The following is a 17,170-nucleotide window of genomic DNA, read 5'->3' as shown; positions in this document are numbered from 1 at the left end:
GCAGCTGTTCGAGCTATTGCATCCTATCTAGTCACTCATGAATCCCGTATTATGACTTTGCTGCAGCACGCTGTTGCGCGACCAGGAAAGACCGGATTGCACTCAACCATCTTAAATGGGGAATCATGTCGGAGGTTACCCAAAGAGAAACCCGTCCCCTAAGACGACCGCTCTCAAGATGGCGCCCGCAGCATCGAGCTAATTAACCTTCCTGCTGCCTCTCGCTTCAGCGCCAACGAAGCGACAAGAACACAGTGCTCACGGAGCTCTCAGCACCTGCCGCACACTGCCTCTTTCGCAGAACGCTTTCAAGATACGGGCCCGCGTGTCTGTCTTCAACGCTAAGTGATCGGCGAGAACACAGCGCGTGGAGCTATGAGCAGTCAGCACTGCTTGTCAGCATCGCAGATCGCTTTCAAGGTACGGTACGTAGGGCGGTGCCATACGAAGCCGCCGCCTGGGTATGGTAGGTCACGGTTGATGATTGTTTGACGTAGGTGGATACGGCGCTAAAGAGCGATAACGGCTTATGAATATCGGAACGTCATCAGCGTCCCCTGGCGCCGCCACCTTGCAGTACTTTGGTCGCGTTATCAATGCTCCTTGTGCCACCGTCCGCACCAGTTCGTGTCGCCGCAGCGTGGTCTATTGCACTGGACCGATCAATATTCGTAACATCGATAATGACACCGGGCTGCTTGGAGATGGTCAAGTGGCACAATACTTACGTGTACTTAGACAACTCCCGGAGGAGTTTCTGCAAGAATTTTTGATGTATGTGTTCTCAGTGATTTCTTAGCCAAAAAGAAACATTATTACGTGTGGTGCAAAATAAACTTATGGTTTAGCGCTGCGAGCCAGTCCGTTATCGCACACTTGGACGTCGTTGGTCAGAATGTCGTGTTGACGTTCTGATCTAGGCCCTGGTGCTGCTTTAGGAGCACAGCTCCTGGTTGCGACTGTGAAGATTGGTTCGACATTTCAGAGATATCGCTCAGTTTACCAAACGAGAGACAATGCTTGGACGCTGAGCAAGTAGTGGGGACAAATATAGCATCACTGCGCACTTTCCTATGGCAAGTGCGTTACTATACGTGCCATGCTCACATGTAATAATTTCTCTAGATGCGGTGGCTACTTCGTGTGTGTAGTTAAGTTAGCGATATGGAGGCGCTTTATATTTTTTTTTGCTGACTGCAACTGATTCACTACATTTGGGCCGAGAATGCTGGCTCTGCGTGAGTCGTTACAGCGTGCTTAGATTCGCAGATCAATTTCTAAAAATTGAGTAATTTTTATTATTCGGAATTAACAATTTTCTGTTCATGTACGTTTTACGTCAATGTGAGCGCCGCAGAGCTCGTATGGGCGAGCATATGATCGGTTTTAATTCTGAGAAGAGCACAACGTCTGCTATGGTTGTTTCGATGCAGAGAAAATGTTGGCAATATATATGCGCTAAAATGTTTCTGCTTGCCTGTGTTGGGTGTTGGATATCTTTCAAAGTTAAGAGTGCAGTGGTTTATAATGTTGATGTATGTTGTCCGATTTGTCTTCCCTCACTCACTTGTTTCGTAGTCTGCGGTGCATGAAGTTTTGAGTGTGCAATTGAAAATTTGAACTGGGACAGGGGACCTTCACATAGCGTATCATACCGCATATTTTTATTTTTTTGGAAAATGACGGACGTTCAGCGTAATCTCTCACTAGAATACGGTAAGTGCGAGTGGGACAATCCTGCCCAACAACAAGGCTAGTATGCAAATAATGTATAGTGGTAGCTGTGATGTTTCGCGAGCAGGTGACGTTTGCACTGTAGCGTACAAAAAAAGAACAAAAAATTACAGGATATGTTAAAATGTCCACGATTGGAACCTTCCCGTCATTGTGCAATGAAAATTATTGTGTATTAAAATTGTTTTTTTTGCGCTTCTTGAAAACATCCATCATGAAGAGAGTAGGTTTTTACGCCTTCATACAGAGAGCGAATAAGATACCAATGTGGGAGTGCGGTAAATGACAGCGATTTATTCCAATTCCGGTTCATTTCGGGGACAGTGTAGGACTTCTACTTACCGAATACCATTAGATGCGTCCACGTATATTCATGATATTTTTAAAGAACCTGTCTCATGTTGAGTAAAACACGCAGTATGGAACGCACCAGTTACAACATTGTCATTTTGTGCCTGCGCTCTGCACACTTCACACTCTATCCCAAATGGCCAAGAGCAGCTCATGCGAATAGCCATGGGAAGACGATGACGCAGTTGTGCCACAAAGATGAAGGTGATGCTTGCCGAGGAATGATAGAGAATGAGATGGAACGGAAGAAACTGGCACATAAGAAGCCGATGAATGAGTTAGCGGTAAGAGGGAAAATAGAGGAGTTCCAGATCAAGCTACAGAACAGGTATTCGGCTTTAACTCAGGAAGAGGACCTTAGTGTTCAAGCAATGGACGACAATCTTGTGGGCATCATTAGGGATTGTGCAATGGAAGTGGGCGGTAACACCGTTAGGCATGATACCAGTAAACTATCGCAGGAGACGAAAGATATGATCAAGAAACGCCAATGCATGAAAGCCTCTAACCCTACAGCAGAAATAGAACTGGCAGAACTTTCGAAGTTAATCAACAAGCGTAAGACACCGGACATAAGGAAGTATAATATGGATAGAATTGAACATGCTCTCAGGAACGGAGGAAGCCTAAAAGTGTTGAATAAGCTCGAAACTAGGAATTGGCAAGAATCAGATGTATGCATTAAGAGACAAAGCCGGCAATATCATTACCAATATGGATGAGATAGTTCAAGTGGCTGAGGAGTTCTATAGAGATTTATACAGTACCAGTGGTACCCACGACGATAGTGGAAGAGAAAATAGTCTAGAGGAATTAGAAATCCCACAGGTAACGCGGGAAGAAGTAAAGAAAGCCTTGGGAGATATGCAAACGGGGAAGGCAGCTGGGGAGGATCAGGTAACAGCAGATTTGTTGAAGGATGGTGGGCAGATTATTCTAGAGAAACTGGCCACACTGTATACGCAATGCCTTATGACCTCGAGCGTACCGGAATCTTGGACGAACGCTAACATAATCCTAATTCATAAGAAAGGGGACACCAAAGACTTGAAGAATTATAGACCGATCAGCTTACTGTCAGTTGCCTACAAACTTTTACTAAGGTAATCGCAAATAGAATCAGGAACACCTTAGACTTCCATCAACCAAAGGACCAGGCAGGATTCCGCAAAGGCTACTCTACAATAGACCATATTCACACTATCAATCAGTTGATAGAGAAATGTGCGGAATATAACCAACCTTTATATATAGCTTTCATTGATTACGAGAAAGCGTTTGATTCTGTCGAAACCTCAGCAGTCATGGAGGCATTACGGAATCAGGGTGTAGACGAGCCGTATGTAAAAATACTGAAAGATATCTATAGCGGCTCCACAGCCACCGTAGTCCTCCATAAAGAAAGCAACAAAATCCCAATAAAGAAAGGCGTCAGGCAGGGCGATACGATCTCTCCAATGCTATTCACAGCGTGTTCATAGGAGGTATTCAGAGACCTGGATTGGGAATAATTGGGGATAAAAGTTAACGGGGAATACCTTAGTAACTTGCGATTCGCTGATGATATTGTCTTGCTTAGTAACTCAGGGGACCAATTGCAATGCATGCTCACTGACCTGGAGAGGCAAAGCAGAAGAGTGGGTCTAAAAATTAATCTGCAGAAAACTAAAGTAATGCTTAACAGTCTCGGAAGAGAACAGCAATTTACAATAGGTAGCGAGGAACTGGAAGTGGTAAGGGAATACATCTACTTGGGGCAGGTAGTGACGGCGGATCCGGATCATGAGACTGAAATAATCAGAAGAATAAGAATGGACTGGGGTGCGTTTGGCAGGCATTCTCAGATCATGAAGAGCAGGTTGCCATTATCCCTCAAGAGAAAAGTATATAATAGCTGTGTCTTACCAGTACTCACCTACGGTGCAGAAACCTGGAGGCTTACGAAAAGGGTTCTACTCAAATTGAGGACGACGCAACGAGCTATGGAAAGAAAAATGATGGGTGTAACGTTAAGGGATAAGAAGAGAGCAGATTGGGTGAGGGAACAAACGCGAGTTAATGACATCTTAGTTGAAATCAAGAAAAAGAAATGGGCATGGGCAGGACATGTAATGAGGAGGGAAGATAACCGATGGTCATTAAGAGTTACGGACTGGATTCCAAGGGAAGGGAAGCGTAGCAGGGGGAGGCAGAAATTTAGGTGGGCGGATGAGATTAAGAAGTTTGCAGGGACGACATGGCCACAATTAGTACGTGACCGTGGTTGTTGGAGAAGTATGGGAGAGGCCTTTGCCCTGCAGTGGGCGTAACCAGGCGGATGATGATGATGGTGATGATGAATACTGCAAGGTATACTAAGAGAAACACAACAGGTGTTTTTCACGATTAATTGTCCCCCGTCCTTTCCTGCCTGCACGACCTAATGAAAGCCGGAGTGTGTGCAGCTCATGGAGTGAGATTCGCCTTCGCTACTTGATGCATACACGTATTAGGCAATTGAGCAGCCACACACAAGAAACTCTGGGATTGTTTACCAATTAACGTTTGCTTTAATAGGGTGCATGGGGGATAACTGTTCCGCTTTGCGCACAGGTAGAAACGGTAGAGCCAAACGAGTGTATCACTTTACTCTGTTTAATTGTAGTTATGTTGAACACTGGGCTTCCATTTATCTTTTACTGATAATATCCTAGGTATGGTGTCAGAACAAAGGCTTCTTTTTTTCAGTTTTCTACAAATTCCGAACAGCAAAAGAATGCTGGTGAGTTCTTTTGTTCATCTGTAATTTTAGCCACGCTATTAAACGCATTTCGGATGCGCGATGTTCCCGAAATGTATATTTGGGATTTACGCGTTATTTGTTTCAGTATTCTTAAATACTCGGGAAATTGATTTTTTAGTATTTTGGTTTCCTTCAGCTTGAAGTGTTTCCTAAAGTGTGCTTTTAGTACATTGCAACCCTTGTATAAAGAATTTTCTATAAGGCATTTCAGGAAACTACTAAGCTCAAATTTTTTTTGACTCCTTCTCAGGCAAATATAATATTGTTACCCTGTTTAGTTCTCGAAAGAAACCGAGCAATAATGTTACGCCTTTTATATAACGCCCCTAAAAAGCAAGGAAAAGGTAATTTAGTAATATTTTGCAGCGTTCAGTCTAGACATTTCAGCAATAAGGCTCTCTTTCTTGGCAACATTGCCCGATTCCTTTCAAGCTTGAACTCTATCTGTGAACCATTTCTCCCATGACAGTTAAGGCATGCGCATTAAGGTTTCGATTACTTCAAATTGTAATCCTAGTTACAATCCCCAAAAAATCACGTCTTGTTACAGCTGCAAGTGGCATCACCAACCTTCGCTTATTGGCTGCTGCTGATCGCTACATCACTGTCGGCTGGGATAAACCTACGGCTAACTTTGACTTCTATTTGCTCGATGTCACCTGCAGAAGTGGAAACGACAGTCTTAAAGAATGTCACACGGGCTCGTGTGGCAACGGTACGATCATTCCGGCCGATCAGACTCAAGTCACCTGTGGCCCTTTTGAAGCCTGCTCCAGAATAAGCGTCACCGTTCGCACGTTCAGCAGGGGACCACCGGAACGTACCTCGGTGGGAACCACCTTAAATGACGTTTTCACCCCTGGTCAAGGTTTGTAAAATTGAATTGCCTTTGCGAATAATGCATTTTCAAATCTGTGTGTCTGCTTCTCTGCAGTGAGACTGGGGACTGTTCGCTGTGCCCGATGCCGCTAATGATATGTGTCTACGTTTTTTCATTTCCTTTATGTGAGAAACACGTAACAAAGCACTATGTTTTTAACTCCGAAGATGATACTGTATTAGTAACCCACGGAGATAATTAATGTGCACGTGAAGCTGCCACCCACACGTTAGTTTCGTGTGATGGTAATATCGGATTATATTTATTTGACAGGCGATAAGATTTCATTCTTATGATCAAAACATTGTGTGTGTCGCCAACATCTCGATCAGCAGTGCGCTGTTGAAGGTGAACTTGATTTGAGTTTGTTGTAGTATCGGGGGCCCTTCGATTGTAGCGTAGTTTTCAACCAATCCGCAACCAATGGTGCTGTGCTGCCTGAGCATGTCCTTTTGAATCTAAGAATTGCAAGTGGTGATGATCATCAGCCTACATTTCATATGCACTGCAGGACGAAGACTTCTCTCAACAGTCTGCAATTACGCTTGTCTTTCGCTAGCTGTGATACCAACATGCAGCAGCAAATTTCGCAGTTTCACCAGCCCACCTAATTTTCTACAGTCCTGGACTGTGCTTTTCTTGGCGCCAATGCTGTAGCTCTAATGGCCATACGCTGTCTGCCTTAGGCATTGGTTGAGGAAGTCAATGCGGAGCGGTACGCCCCGTGAGTATTGCTGCAGGATCACAAACATCGGAGGGTAAATCTGGTCATGAACTGTAACTGTTGCCGTGCGGATTTCAGTCTCCGTTATCGGTCCTTTAGCTCTCTGAATGTTGGGGGCCATCGTATGCAGCCTTGAATTTCTTCGGCTTTGCGGTGAAATATTCCCTGATAATGGAATAGTTGGTTCGGCGTTTGCAACGGTAGTGACTCCGTTGCAGTTGACAAGGAAGTCGAGGTCGGTGGTTCTTTGCCTTGCATTGAAATTAGGTCGCCGTTTCGGGTCAGGGTTGCGCCACGAAGTCCAGCTGTTGTTACGTCATGCCGTCCGTTCCACTCTCGGTGGCGTTTTTTCCCTTTGTGAAGAAGAAGACGCGCCTCGCGGCACAGACACATCGCCAACGCGCGGCTCGGCGCCGCTCGCGCTGTTGATTACTGTCGCCTTTTTTGGACAGTGCTTCGGGCTGTCTCGCCGTTCCCGGTCGCTGCGCTTTTGCCTTAGGAGCCGCCAATAAACCTCTTCTCAATTGGTGGAGGTGCTGGGACTCAAACCCCGTCGCTTGTAACCCTGGAGCTGCGATCAAGAACGCTATCGCCCGCCATGACCGACAGCTCATCCCAAACGGCGCCGACGCCACAGTCCGTCACTTGCACCGGCGTTGCACGACAACGCGACCCCAAGATCTTCAGCGGTGCAGACGACGAAGACGTAGAAGACTGGTTGGCGTCATATGAACGGGTGAGCGCGCACAAGTGGGATGATCCAGCGAAGTTAACCCACGTCATCTTTTATCTGGCTGGTGTTGCCCAACTCTGGTTTCACAACCACGAAAGTGACTTACCCACATGGTCAATCTTCAAGACAACCTTTACAGAAGTGTTCGGCCGACCCGCTGTTCGCAAACTGCGCGCTGAACAACGCTTGCGCGTCCGAGCACAGCAGACGGCAGAAACATTCACGAGCTACATTGAAGATGTCGTGGACCTGTGTAAACGAGTGAACGCGGCAATGCCCGAAGCTGAGCGAATTCACCATATACTGAAGGGCATCGATGACGGCGCTTTCCAGATGCTTCTAGCCAGGAATCCGCGCACTGTGTCCGAAGTCGTCAGCCTATGCCAAAGTTATGACGAGTTACGGAAGCAACGCGCTTCGACTCGGCGTGCTCTGGGCAGCGACGACTTGGTGGCAAGCATTGACAGCATGTACGACCCATGCTCATTACTTCAACGGGTCAAGGACTTCGTGCGTGAGGAAGTTGCCCGCCAACTTTCTTTAGTCCCCTTCACTCAGGAGCCCACCTCCCGTCTTCCAAACACGCTCCGCACTCTCATCTCCGAAGAGGTCGCTCAAGTTGTCCCTTCCACACACCATCAGCCGCCTGCAGCCGCGAATCTCAACTCTGCTCTGGCAGTGCAGCCTGTCGCGACTCCTCCCACCTATGCGCAGCCAGTCCTGCCTGTGGCCGCGCCTCTTACGTACGCGCAGGCAGTACGCAGGCCTCCGCCTGCGTCTTTCGCGACCCATTCCCAACCGGTGCCACCAGAAGCCCATGCTGCATCTTGGACCGCACCGAGAGCTAATCCTTGGAGGACGCCTGATAATCGTCCCATCTGCTATTCTTGTTGCACTCCTGGACACGTCGCCCGATATTGCCGACGTCGGCCTCAAGCGTTCGGCGACGCCTCTCGGCCCTTCCAGTATGGCAGCCAGCCCTTTCGCCACTACGCCACTCCTTCCCCCCAACCGTATGCTCGTGCTGACCGTCCAGAATTTCCTCCGCGTCGCTCGCCATCCCCTCGCCGACGCTCGCTCTCCCCAATGCGTCGGCGACCTGCACCACCTGACCAGGAAAACTGAACGTCGCAGTTCACGAGGCAAGAACTGCGCCCCATTCGAACTGTCTAAGTCCTCGCGCCTGCCCTGCTAACGTGGTCGAAATTAGTGTAGAAGGTGTTCCTGCATTCGCTCTTGTGGATACCGGCGCAGCCGTTTCTGTGATAGCCGCCAAACTGTGCCGTTCGCTGCGCAAGGTGACCACGCCGCTTTCTGGACTGTCGCTTCGTACGGCAAGCGCGCAGCACGTCACTCCGCACGCAGCCTGTACTGTGCGTGTGCTTATTCACGGCATTGTTTACATCGTCGAGTGTATTGTTCTTCCCACCTGCTCGCATGACGTCATCCTCGGATGGGACTTCTTATCCCGTCATAAAGCCGTGATCGACTGCACACGCGCCGAAGTTGAATTTTCCCCTTGTGACGCACCCTTGCACGAAGATTGTGACCGCCCTTCTAAACTTACCGTGCGCGAGGACACAGATATTCCACCTGGCTCCTTCGCTCTCGTACCCGTCTCTTGCGATGCCATCACTGATGCCACGGTCCTCCTCACACCTTCCGACGTCTTCATGAGCCGTAAATCTCTCCGACTACCCTTCGCAACACTTGACATGGCTGGCGGCTGTAGCAATATATACTTTTGCAATGCACTCTGTGCGCCTATTACATTGCTCGTTGGTGAATGCCTTGGCATCGTGGAATTCCTCGACTCTTCGTCTTTGGTTGACGTCCCCGGAGACTATTTTGATGTCGACTCCGGCCAGTCGTCTTCGATTTCCGCGCTTGAAGAGACGTCCAAGGATGCATTCTCGAGTGCCATCGCCGATACCCTCACACCTGCCGAACGCGTCGACCTTCTTGATCTCCTGCACCACTTTAGCAGTTCATTCGACGTTTCACAACCTCCCTTGGGCCGCACGTCGGAAGTGCAGCACTACATTGACACCGGTTCACATCAGCCGTTACGTCAACGACCCTACCGCGTCTCGGCCGCAGAGCGTCGTGTCATTACCACCCAATTCGAAGATATGCTGCGCCGTGACGTTATTCAACCTTCGCACAGTCCCTGGGCATCGCCTGTCGTTCTCGTTCGCAAGAAGGACGGGTCTATTCGCTTTTGCGTCGACTACCGTCGGCTAAATAAGGTAACGCGCAAAGACGTCTATCCTTTGCCGCGCATCGACGACGCCCTCGACAGTCTTCAGGGAGCAGAATTCTTTTCGTCCCTTGACTTGCGTTCGGGGTACTGGCAGGTACCGATGGCTGCATCCGATCGCCAGAAAACCGCATTCATTACGCCTGACGGCTTATATGAATTTAACGTAATGCCGTTCGAGCTTTGTAACGCCCCTGCCACCTTTGAACGACTCATGGACAACACGCTGCGTGGCCTCAAGTGCTCCATATGTCTGTGTTACCTCGACGATGTCGTGGTTTTCTCGCCTGATTTTCCGACTCACCTGCTCCGCCTCAGACTTGTTTTGACCTGTCTAACGAACGCTGGCCTCCAACTCAACCTCAAGAAGTGCCGCTTCGCCGCGCGAGAGCTCACCATTTTAGGCCACGTTGTGTCCAAGCACGGCGTTCTACCCGATCCTGCAAAACTTCGAGCAGTCGCTGAGTTTCCGAAGCCTCAGACCATCAAAGAACTTCGGAGCTTTGTGGGCCTATGCTCATATTTCCGGCGCTTTGTTCGGAATTTCGCATCGATCATGGCGCCATTGACTCAGCTTCTGCGCGGTGACACCACCCTCTCCTCTTGGTCCCCTGCATGTGACTCCGCCTTCGCTACGCTGCGTCGTCTTCTCATCTTCCCACCTATTCTTCGCCATTTCGACCCGTCGGCTGCAACTGAGGTACACACAGATGCCAGCGGGTTCGGTCTCGGCGCCGTCCTCGCCCAACGAAAGCCAGGCTACCCCGAATACGTAGTCGCCTATGCGAGTCGCACGCTGACGAAGCCTGAGGCCAATTACAGCGTGACCGAAAAAGAGTGCTTGGCCTTAGTATGGGCACTTGGCAAGTTCAGACCATACCTGTACGGGCGCCCATTCGACTTGGTCACAGATCACCACGCGCTTTGTTGGCTTGCCAACTTGAAAGATCCCACTGGCCGCCTAGCCCGTTGGGCTTTACGCATCCAGGAGTACGATATTCGCGTCGTATACCGCAGTGGGCGAACACACTCCGACGCCGACGCCCTGTCTCGTTCACCTTTACCTCCAGACTCGGCCTCCGGAACAACTTCCGCACACTCCATCTTATCTCTCGACATGGACTCCTTTGCCACCGCACAACGTCGTGACCCGTGGATCGCTTCTCTTTTCGACTATCTTTCTGGATCATCGACCATCCCTGTATCCCGAACCCTCCGACGCCAAGCAGTTCATTTTGCCATTCGTGACCAGCTGCTCCACCGACGCAATTACTCTCCTGAAGACCGTCGCTGGCTTCTGGTGATTCCCCGCAGCTTAAGGTCACAAATATGTGCTGCTTTCCACAACGATCCACAGTGTGGCCACGCCGGAGTCTTCAAGACGTACGAACGAATTCGCCACCGCTACTACTGGCGCGGCATGTACAATTTTGTACAAAAGTTTGTTCGGTGCTGTCTTGACTGTCAACACCGCAAATCGCCGCCTTTACGCCCGTCTGGTGCCTTGCAGCCGCTCCCGTGCCCTACCACACCCTTCGATCGCGTCGGCATCGACCTATACGGCCCGCTTCCTATGACGCCAGACGGCAATCGGTGGATCGTAGTTGCTGTTGATCACTTGACACGCTACGCCGAAACTGCTGCTTTACCAAGTGCTACGGCACGGGATGTAGCCTTTTTCGTTCTACATCGCTTCGTGCTTCGACACGGCGCACCTCGAGAACTCCTCAGCGATCGAGGTCGCGCCTTCCTCTCCGAAGTCGTCAAAAGTTTGCTCTCGGAATGCCGTATTATTCATCGGACAAGCACGGCATACCATCCCCAGACTAACGGACTCACGGAGCGATTTAACCGCACACTTGGTGACATGCTGTCGATGTACGTGGCATCTGATCATGGTAACTGGGACCGCATCCTTCCATTCATCACGTTCGCGTACAACACCGCGATCCAGGCCACTACGGGATTTTCACCTTTCTTCCTCCTGTATGGCCGCCAGCCTACGCATACCATCGACACGCTCCTTCCGTACCGTTCTGACGCCTCCGAGTGTCTACCTGTGTCCGACGTTGCCCGACAGGCCGAAGAATGCCGCCAGCTAGCGCGCTCCTTTACGGCCGAACAGCAGCAGCGCCAGAAAGAAAACCGCACCGACACGCTTCCGAACACCACCTACGCTCCAGGCGTTCTTGTGTGGTTGTCTGTGCCTTTCCAGACTCCGGGGCTTTCCTCGAAACTCGTCCCAAAATTCGAAGGGCCTTACCGAGTCTTGGAGCAAACATCTCCGGTGAATTTTCTGATTGAGCCACTGTCACCACCTGAAGACTTGCGCCGGCGTGGACGTGACATTGTCCACGTCTCGCGTCTCAAGCCCTACCACGACCCTCTGCCTCCTGATTCTTAAGGCGCCAGGATGGCTCTTTTTGTCCGGGGGGAGATTGTGAAGAAGAAGACGCGCCTCGCGGCACAGACACATCGCCAACGCGCGGCTCGGCGCCGCTCGCGCTGTTGATTACTGTCGCCTTTTTTGGACAGTGCTTCGGGCTGTCTCGCCGTTCCCGGTCGCTGCGCTTTTGCCTTAGGAGCCGCCAATAAACCTCTTCTCACCTTTAAGTCTTGTGAATGCGGGCATGTTGTCGCCACGTCGTCGAGATGGTTCCTGCAGCAGCCGTTGTCGCGGGAGGAATTTCAATATTTTAACAAAGAGCAACAACGCTGCCATGCACCCATCGCGGTGGCTTAGCGGCTACGGTGTTGCCCTTTCTTAGCACCAGGGGTGGCATAAAATCCATAAACATCATAAAAATGCGAATGCGAAAACGTCCCGGTCTCGTGCATTGGGGCCACCTTAAATATAGTCTGGAGTCTGGAGGGCTCCAATACCGGTGTGCCTCTTAATCAAATCTCTGTTTTTGCAGGTAATTAAAACTACAGAATAAAATTTACCTCTCCATCGCTTGCTGTTTTACTTTTCCGGATAAGCGAACCTGAGCCAAGCGGTAAATAAAACCCTCAGTGCAGTGATAACGGGAAGCCCACTCACCGATTGGGAAAATTTCATCACCCAATCATGCAGACGCGTGGACTTTGGAATATGAATGGCTCAGTGAACGTTCCCGCGCACTAACTGGCGATTGCGTAAGTTCTAGAATGTACACCTCTATTCGCGTCGCCAAGCGCACGCAATCTGGTCACACAAAGCTCGGCAACATAGTTAACAGATATTAGCAGCGTTAACAGTCGAGAAACTTCCGTTGCCAAAAGGTGCTTCTTGCGTTGAGCGATAATCTTGAACATTTGTTAGCTGGTGCGAAGGGTCACCGATAAAGCTGAGCAAGTAGACGTGTCCATATCGGCTACTCCTTTTAGAGCGAAGCTGTTAGCCTGTAGTTGGCCTGGATTTATCGCCGGTTCGTGCTCATAAATGAACAGTACCACCACTTGAACCACCGCATGAATGTACCACCACATAAAACGGCAGCTCGACAAAGGCTTTGTCTTTGAGTTTACGCAATGCAGAATCATGTTTTCTCATGTATTCGAATTGCAATCCGAAGCTATTATGCCTGTACTTTCTGTGGAAGCCATAATTTGGGAATTTTCATACTCAATTAGCTCTGACAAATTCAATTGGTTCAATAGGCCACTTGCGCTTGCCATAGGGCTGGGTTCAAGGTGCTTCTCGAACCCATCGCCGTGTATCAGAGCGGCCACAAGGCCATCGTTAGAGCTAAAGCGAAATAAAGGTATTGCATCAACAAGCTGTGGTTGTCTGCCGTCACTTGCGGTGGTGGTACTTGTCTGACGTCTTCTAATGTTAGTTGGTGTGGTGATACTGGTCTAACGTCAGTTGTGCTTGTCGGATGTTGCTAACGGCTTCGCTGTACATTATTTGCGAAGGGTAGAATGGAGGCGGCCTTTCTTATTTATTATACGAACTCCTCTCTACCATTAAAGCTCACAATTTTTTCTTGGATCGCCATTTGCGCGGCTGTAACTTGTTCTGTGGTTAACCTTCTCGTTTCTGTGTAACATGGTAGTATCGGTAGAGTACAATTATTGTACACTTTGACTGCCAACGATATGGTTAAGATCGCGCTCATAATTTGATATTGGCGGTCGAATGTGCTCCAAGTCATTTTTATTCTTTTGTAAATTTCATCGGAATATTTAACCTAGATAAACGTACTCCTGTGCAGATTATAGCGGTCGAGTGCCCAGAATTATTTCTTGTTCCATTCCTAGGCCATCTATCATCTCCTTTGTCGTCAGAATAGAAATAGAACCCCTACTTTAACATATTGTCGATTAAGGTCATCTATCATTTGTTGCCATTCGTACCCAGTGCTTCTGAACAGGACAATGTCGTCTGGAAACCGAGGGTTATCAGATATTCGCGGTTGATCGTCCCTTCCAATCTCGTCTCAATGTATAATCTTGAATGCTTTTTTTTAAGCAAGCAGTGAGTATCCCTGTAGAAGTGTCCCGTTTGCTGGTCACGTTGTTTATAGGTATCCTCCCTTTTTCTTGAGCAGAATTACAATACCTCTAGAGACCGGGGTTATTTGCCAAGATATTCACGTGCACATCCTGTCCTACTTTATTACGCAATGCCTCCATGAGTGCTGGCATATCTAGTGTATTAAATGCCGTTTCGAAGTTTATGAAAGCCATATAGTTCTCAATTACCTGAGGGTTGACACGTACACGATCCGTAGTAGGATACCTGTTCCTGTAGCGAGCCAGCTGTCTTAGTAGATGGAAGTGAAATGTTGTCCTGATTCTGCTGAAAATGACCCTGCTGAGTATTTTATGCAATGCTCAATGCAGTACTCCTGCAATGTAATCCTTCCTTACGTATTAGTTTAATGTTGGCGCTCTTCCATCTCTCAACTACATCTGAACTCGTGAGGCTTCGCACATAAAGTGGCGTAGGACTGGCGTAGGTGTGCTTCAGTGCTACAAAACCTCAGAGAGGGGTCAACCTTTCCGTCTGTATTTCTTCATAAAAAACCGTACGCAGATGAGTAATCTATTTTGATGCAATCATAACAGAATCCAGCGCCAGACTTGCAACTTAACGTTTATGAAATCAGTTAAAAAAACAAGTGCGCTTGCGCTTTGTATAAACAGTACGGCCCACAAGCACAACCCGGGTCACCTGCTCACATCTGAATCAACAGCGAAAGGGCTACGTCGTTTGCGGTAAAGATGGAAAAGAGAATGAGGTGCAGATGAGAAAACAGACGCAGAAACATACAGAGAGGTTAAATAACGCCTCGATCTCGCCATGAGCGGCTTGTAGCAGTCCTGCTTATGGACAATGGCTAAACTTTGTGATAAACTTGATACATAGAGTTTGCATGTGCGTCTGTCATATTTGTTCTACGTATTCATAGCACCACAGTTTCACAAGCGCCTACAAGCCAATTAAGTTTGTCTAAAATATACGTCTAGTTTCAATGCATCCTCTGCTTTTTGTGAATATACCATCGGAATATATAAACATGGTAATAAGGAGGTTTTCTGAAGCTATTTCGTGCGTAAATTTCGCGGACGAAGTGTTTTTCCATAAACCGGAATTAGCTTATAGCGAATGGCCGTCCCTGATTCGTGCCGGCTTCTCGGAAAGCCGGTTTCCCATGCCTTGGGGGTTCAATAGCTCCTACTGTTTCTGGGAATCGAGGCAGCTCCACGACTCTGACGTTACCACAGCTACTCTGCAAACGTGCTTTTTGTTTTGAATAAAAGTCAGTTGATTTTCCGTTCTACTGCCGTCAAAACGTGTATCCCTTGCCTACGCTAAACGAGCTCCCAACAAGTTTGCCGTTGTGGGGATAAGCCGCAAACATGCACTGTGGTTTATCACAGGGTTGTCGCAAGTGATGGACAGTCGAGAGATAGTATGATAAGCTAACTATCGTTTTTGTACACCATGGTCCATCAGGTCCAAGTGAACCCAAGAACATCACCATACATGGCGCACCGTCAATATACGGCACAAAAATTCAGTGGGAGGCGCCAAAGAGAGTACATGGCATTCTCGACGTGTACAAGGTGAAAGTGTGCGAGTTTTTCTCAATATGTGACCAAATGCAAGGCTTAGGTAGCTGCCTGGAGCGTAGCACCTCCGATGCATGGGTGGACTTTGAGAGCACCGAAGACACTCCGTACTGCGTCCTCATCACGGCGAGTGCACGATGCGGTGCGGGCGTCCGGACCAGCGCAGCAGCCATGCAAGAAATTAGAACGCCTGTCATCGAGGAGCTATAGAAGCCAAGATCTGGTTGACACGCTACCTCGTGTTTGTGTTTTGTTCTGGGTCTCGCGGAGTGAATTGGTCCGGGGCTGAAAACTACGCAATAAAATGTGATCCCCTGGTGGACTGATCCCGCTGCCATTGCGCGATTGGAGTTGTCTCAAATATTTTATCTGTGGATTGGACCTGGAGCTCAAAGATCAATAAAAATCAATAAAGATCAATAAAGTAAATGAAAGACTCCGTTAAGCAGAATTGGCAATTCAAAGAACACATCAGTGTGTTCTGATATGCCTATGAGCCGACATTATACGATCAGGTTTTTGTGTAGGAAGTGTGTGTCTTTTGCGCGAAACAGAGGTGGGCATGGTTGGTCTGCATGAGAGGTTTGTATAGACCACTTCGCGAGAACCTTCATGTACTATTTGTCTAGATAGACCACAAATATGTTTGGCGGTATAGCGACCAACCCAGCAGCCAAGCAGCCACGCCAAGCCAGGTAAGTAGTCAAAGGAAGCTTTGTTTAAAAGAGACTTACGAACGACTAGATTGGAAGATTGAGTTGATCACGTCCTTGCATTGTATGCAACCTGCCCATATTATAGCACTACATTTGGTAATTCTGAGAACACTCACCCCTACAAACACGCCGTGCTGGCACCAAAACATCTAATTACTAATCATGGTCATTGGATGCTTGAGAATGGCTCTGCATGGTTCCTTCTTGCTAATGATCGGCTTTTGTCTAGTATATCGCAAAAAAAGAAACACTTTAGAAATTTTCAATCTTTTCGCACAACTCCGACTACGAACTTTTGTATTTCACAATTTCGTTACATTAATAAAAACCTAAAACAGTCTCTTTTCTCTATCTCTTAATAATTATCACTGCGTGTCAACGATTACCTCAATTATGACGCGACAAATTGCCATAATAAACGTCATAACAAATATTCATAACGGAAGGCCTGCGTCTATTCGAATCACCTGCCTCAATCCATCGTCTCCTTCGCAGTACCTGCACCTTTAGGCATCTGAAAAATTTTGTATTTATTATGTACATATATTTGTTACTCTTCGCGCTCACACTCCTCTACGTAAAGCCTCGCTTTGTTAAAATTATCTAATAATAAAGAAAGTGAATAAATAAATCACAAAATAAATAAATAAATACCATCAAGACACGAACACTAGAACATTTTTGTGTTTCCGAAACATCTTTAGGAATTACAGTACGTAGGTCAAAAGTGAAAAAACAGAGACGACTGTTAAAAAGAAAATAACCCAACACTTTATTCGCAGTTTTGTGTTGTTTTTCCTTATTAGCTGTCTGCCATGGTCATGTGACATGTTCTGACCAGCTGACTCCGCTTATCCTTCTCACAATTTCCGCTTTAGAAGTACTCTTGTGGCTGTCAGAAGTGGCACGTCTGTATCATACAAGCGA

At 48.0% G+C, this 17,170-nt stretch overlaps 1 protein-coding gene across 1 annotated transcript; it reads left to right on the top strand.

Moving 5' to 3' along the window:
- Positions 1 to 1,679: 1,679 nt before the first annotated feature.
- Positions 1,680 to 15,851, top strand: LOC142563224 (uncharacterized). Its single transcript, XM_075673774.1, has 3 exons — positions 1,680 to 1,716; positions 5,418 to 5,735; positions 15,412 to 15,851. Exons 1-3 carry the CDS (start codon positions 1,680 to 1,682, stop codon positions 15,735 to 15,737), a joined length of 681 nt encoding a protein of 226 aa, XP_075529889.1. The 3' UTR covers positions 15,738 to 15,851.
- Positions 15,852 to 17,170: the final 1,319 nt, after the last annotated feature.

This window comes from Dermacentor variabilis, chromosome 11, assembly GCF_050947875.1.
Source record: "Dermacentor variabilis isolate Ectoservices chromosome 11, ASM5094787v1, whole genome shotgun sequence".
Lineage (NCBI taxonomy): Eukaryota > Metazoa > Arthropoda > Arachnida > Ixodida > Ixodidae > Dermacentor > Dermacentor variabilis.
The sequence above is the reverse complement of the archived record's forward strand: the minus strand, read 5'-3'. Positions and strand labels throughout refer to the sequence as shown.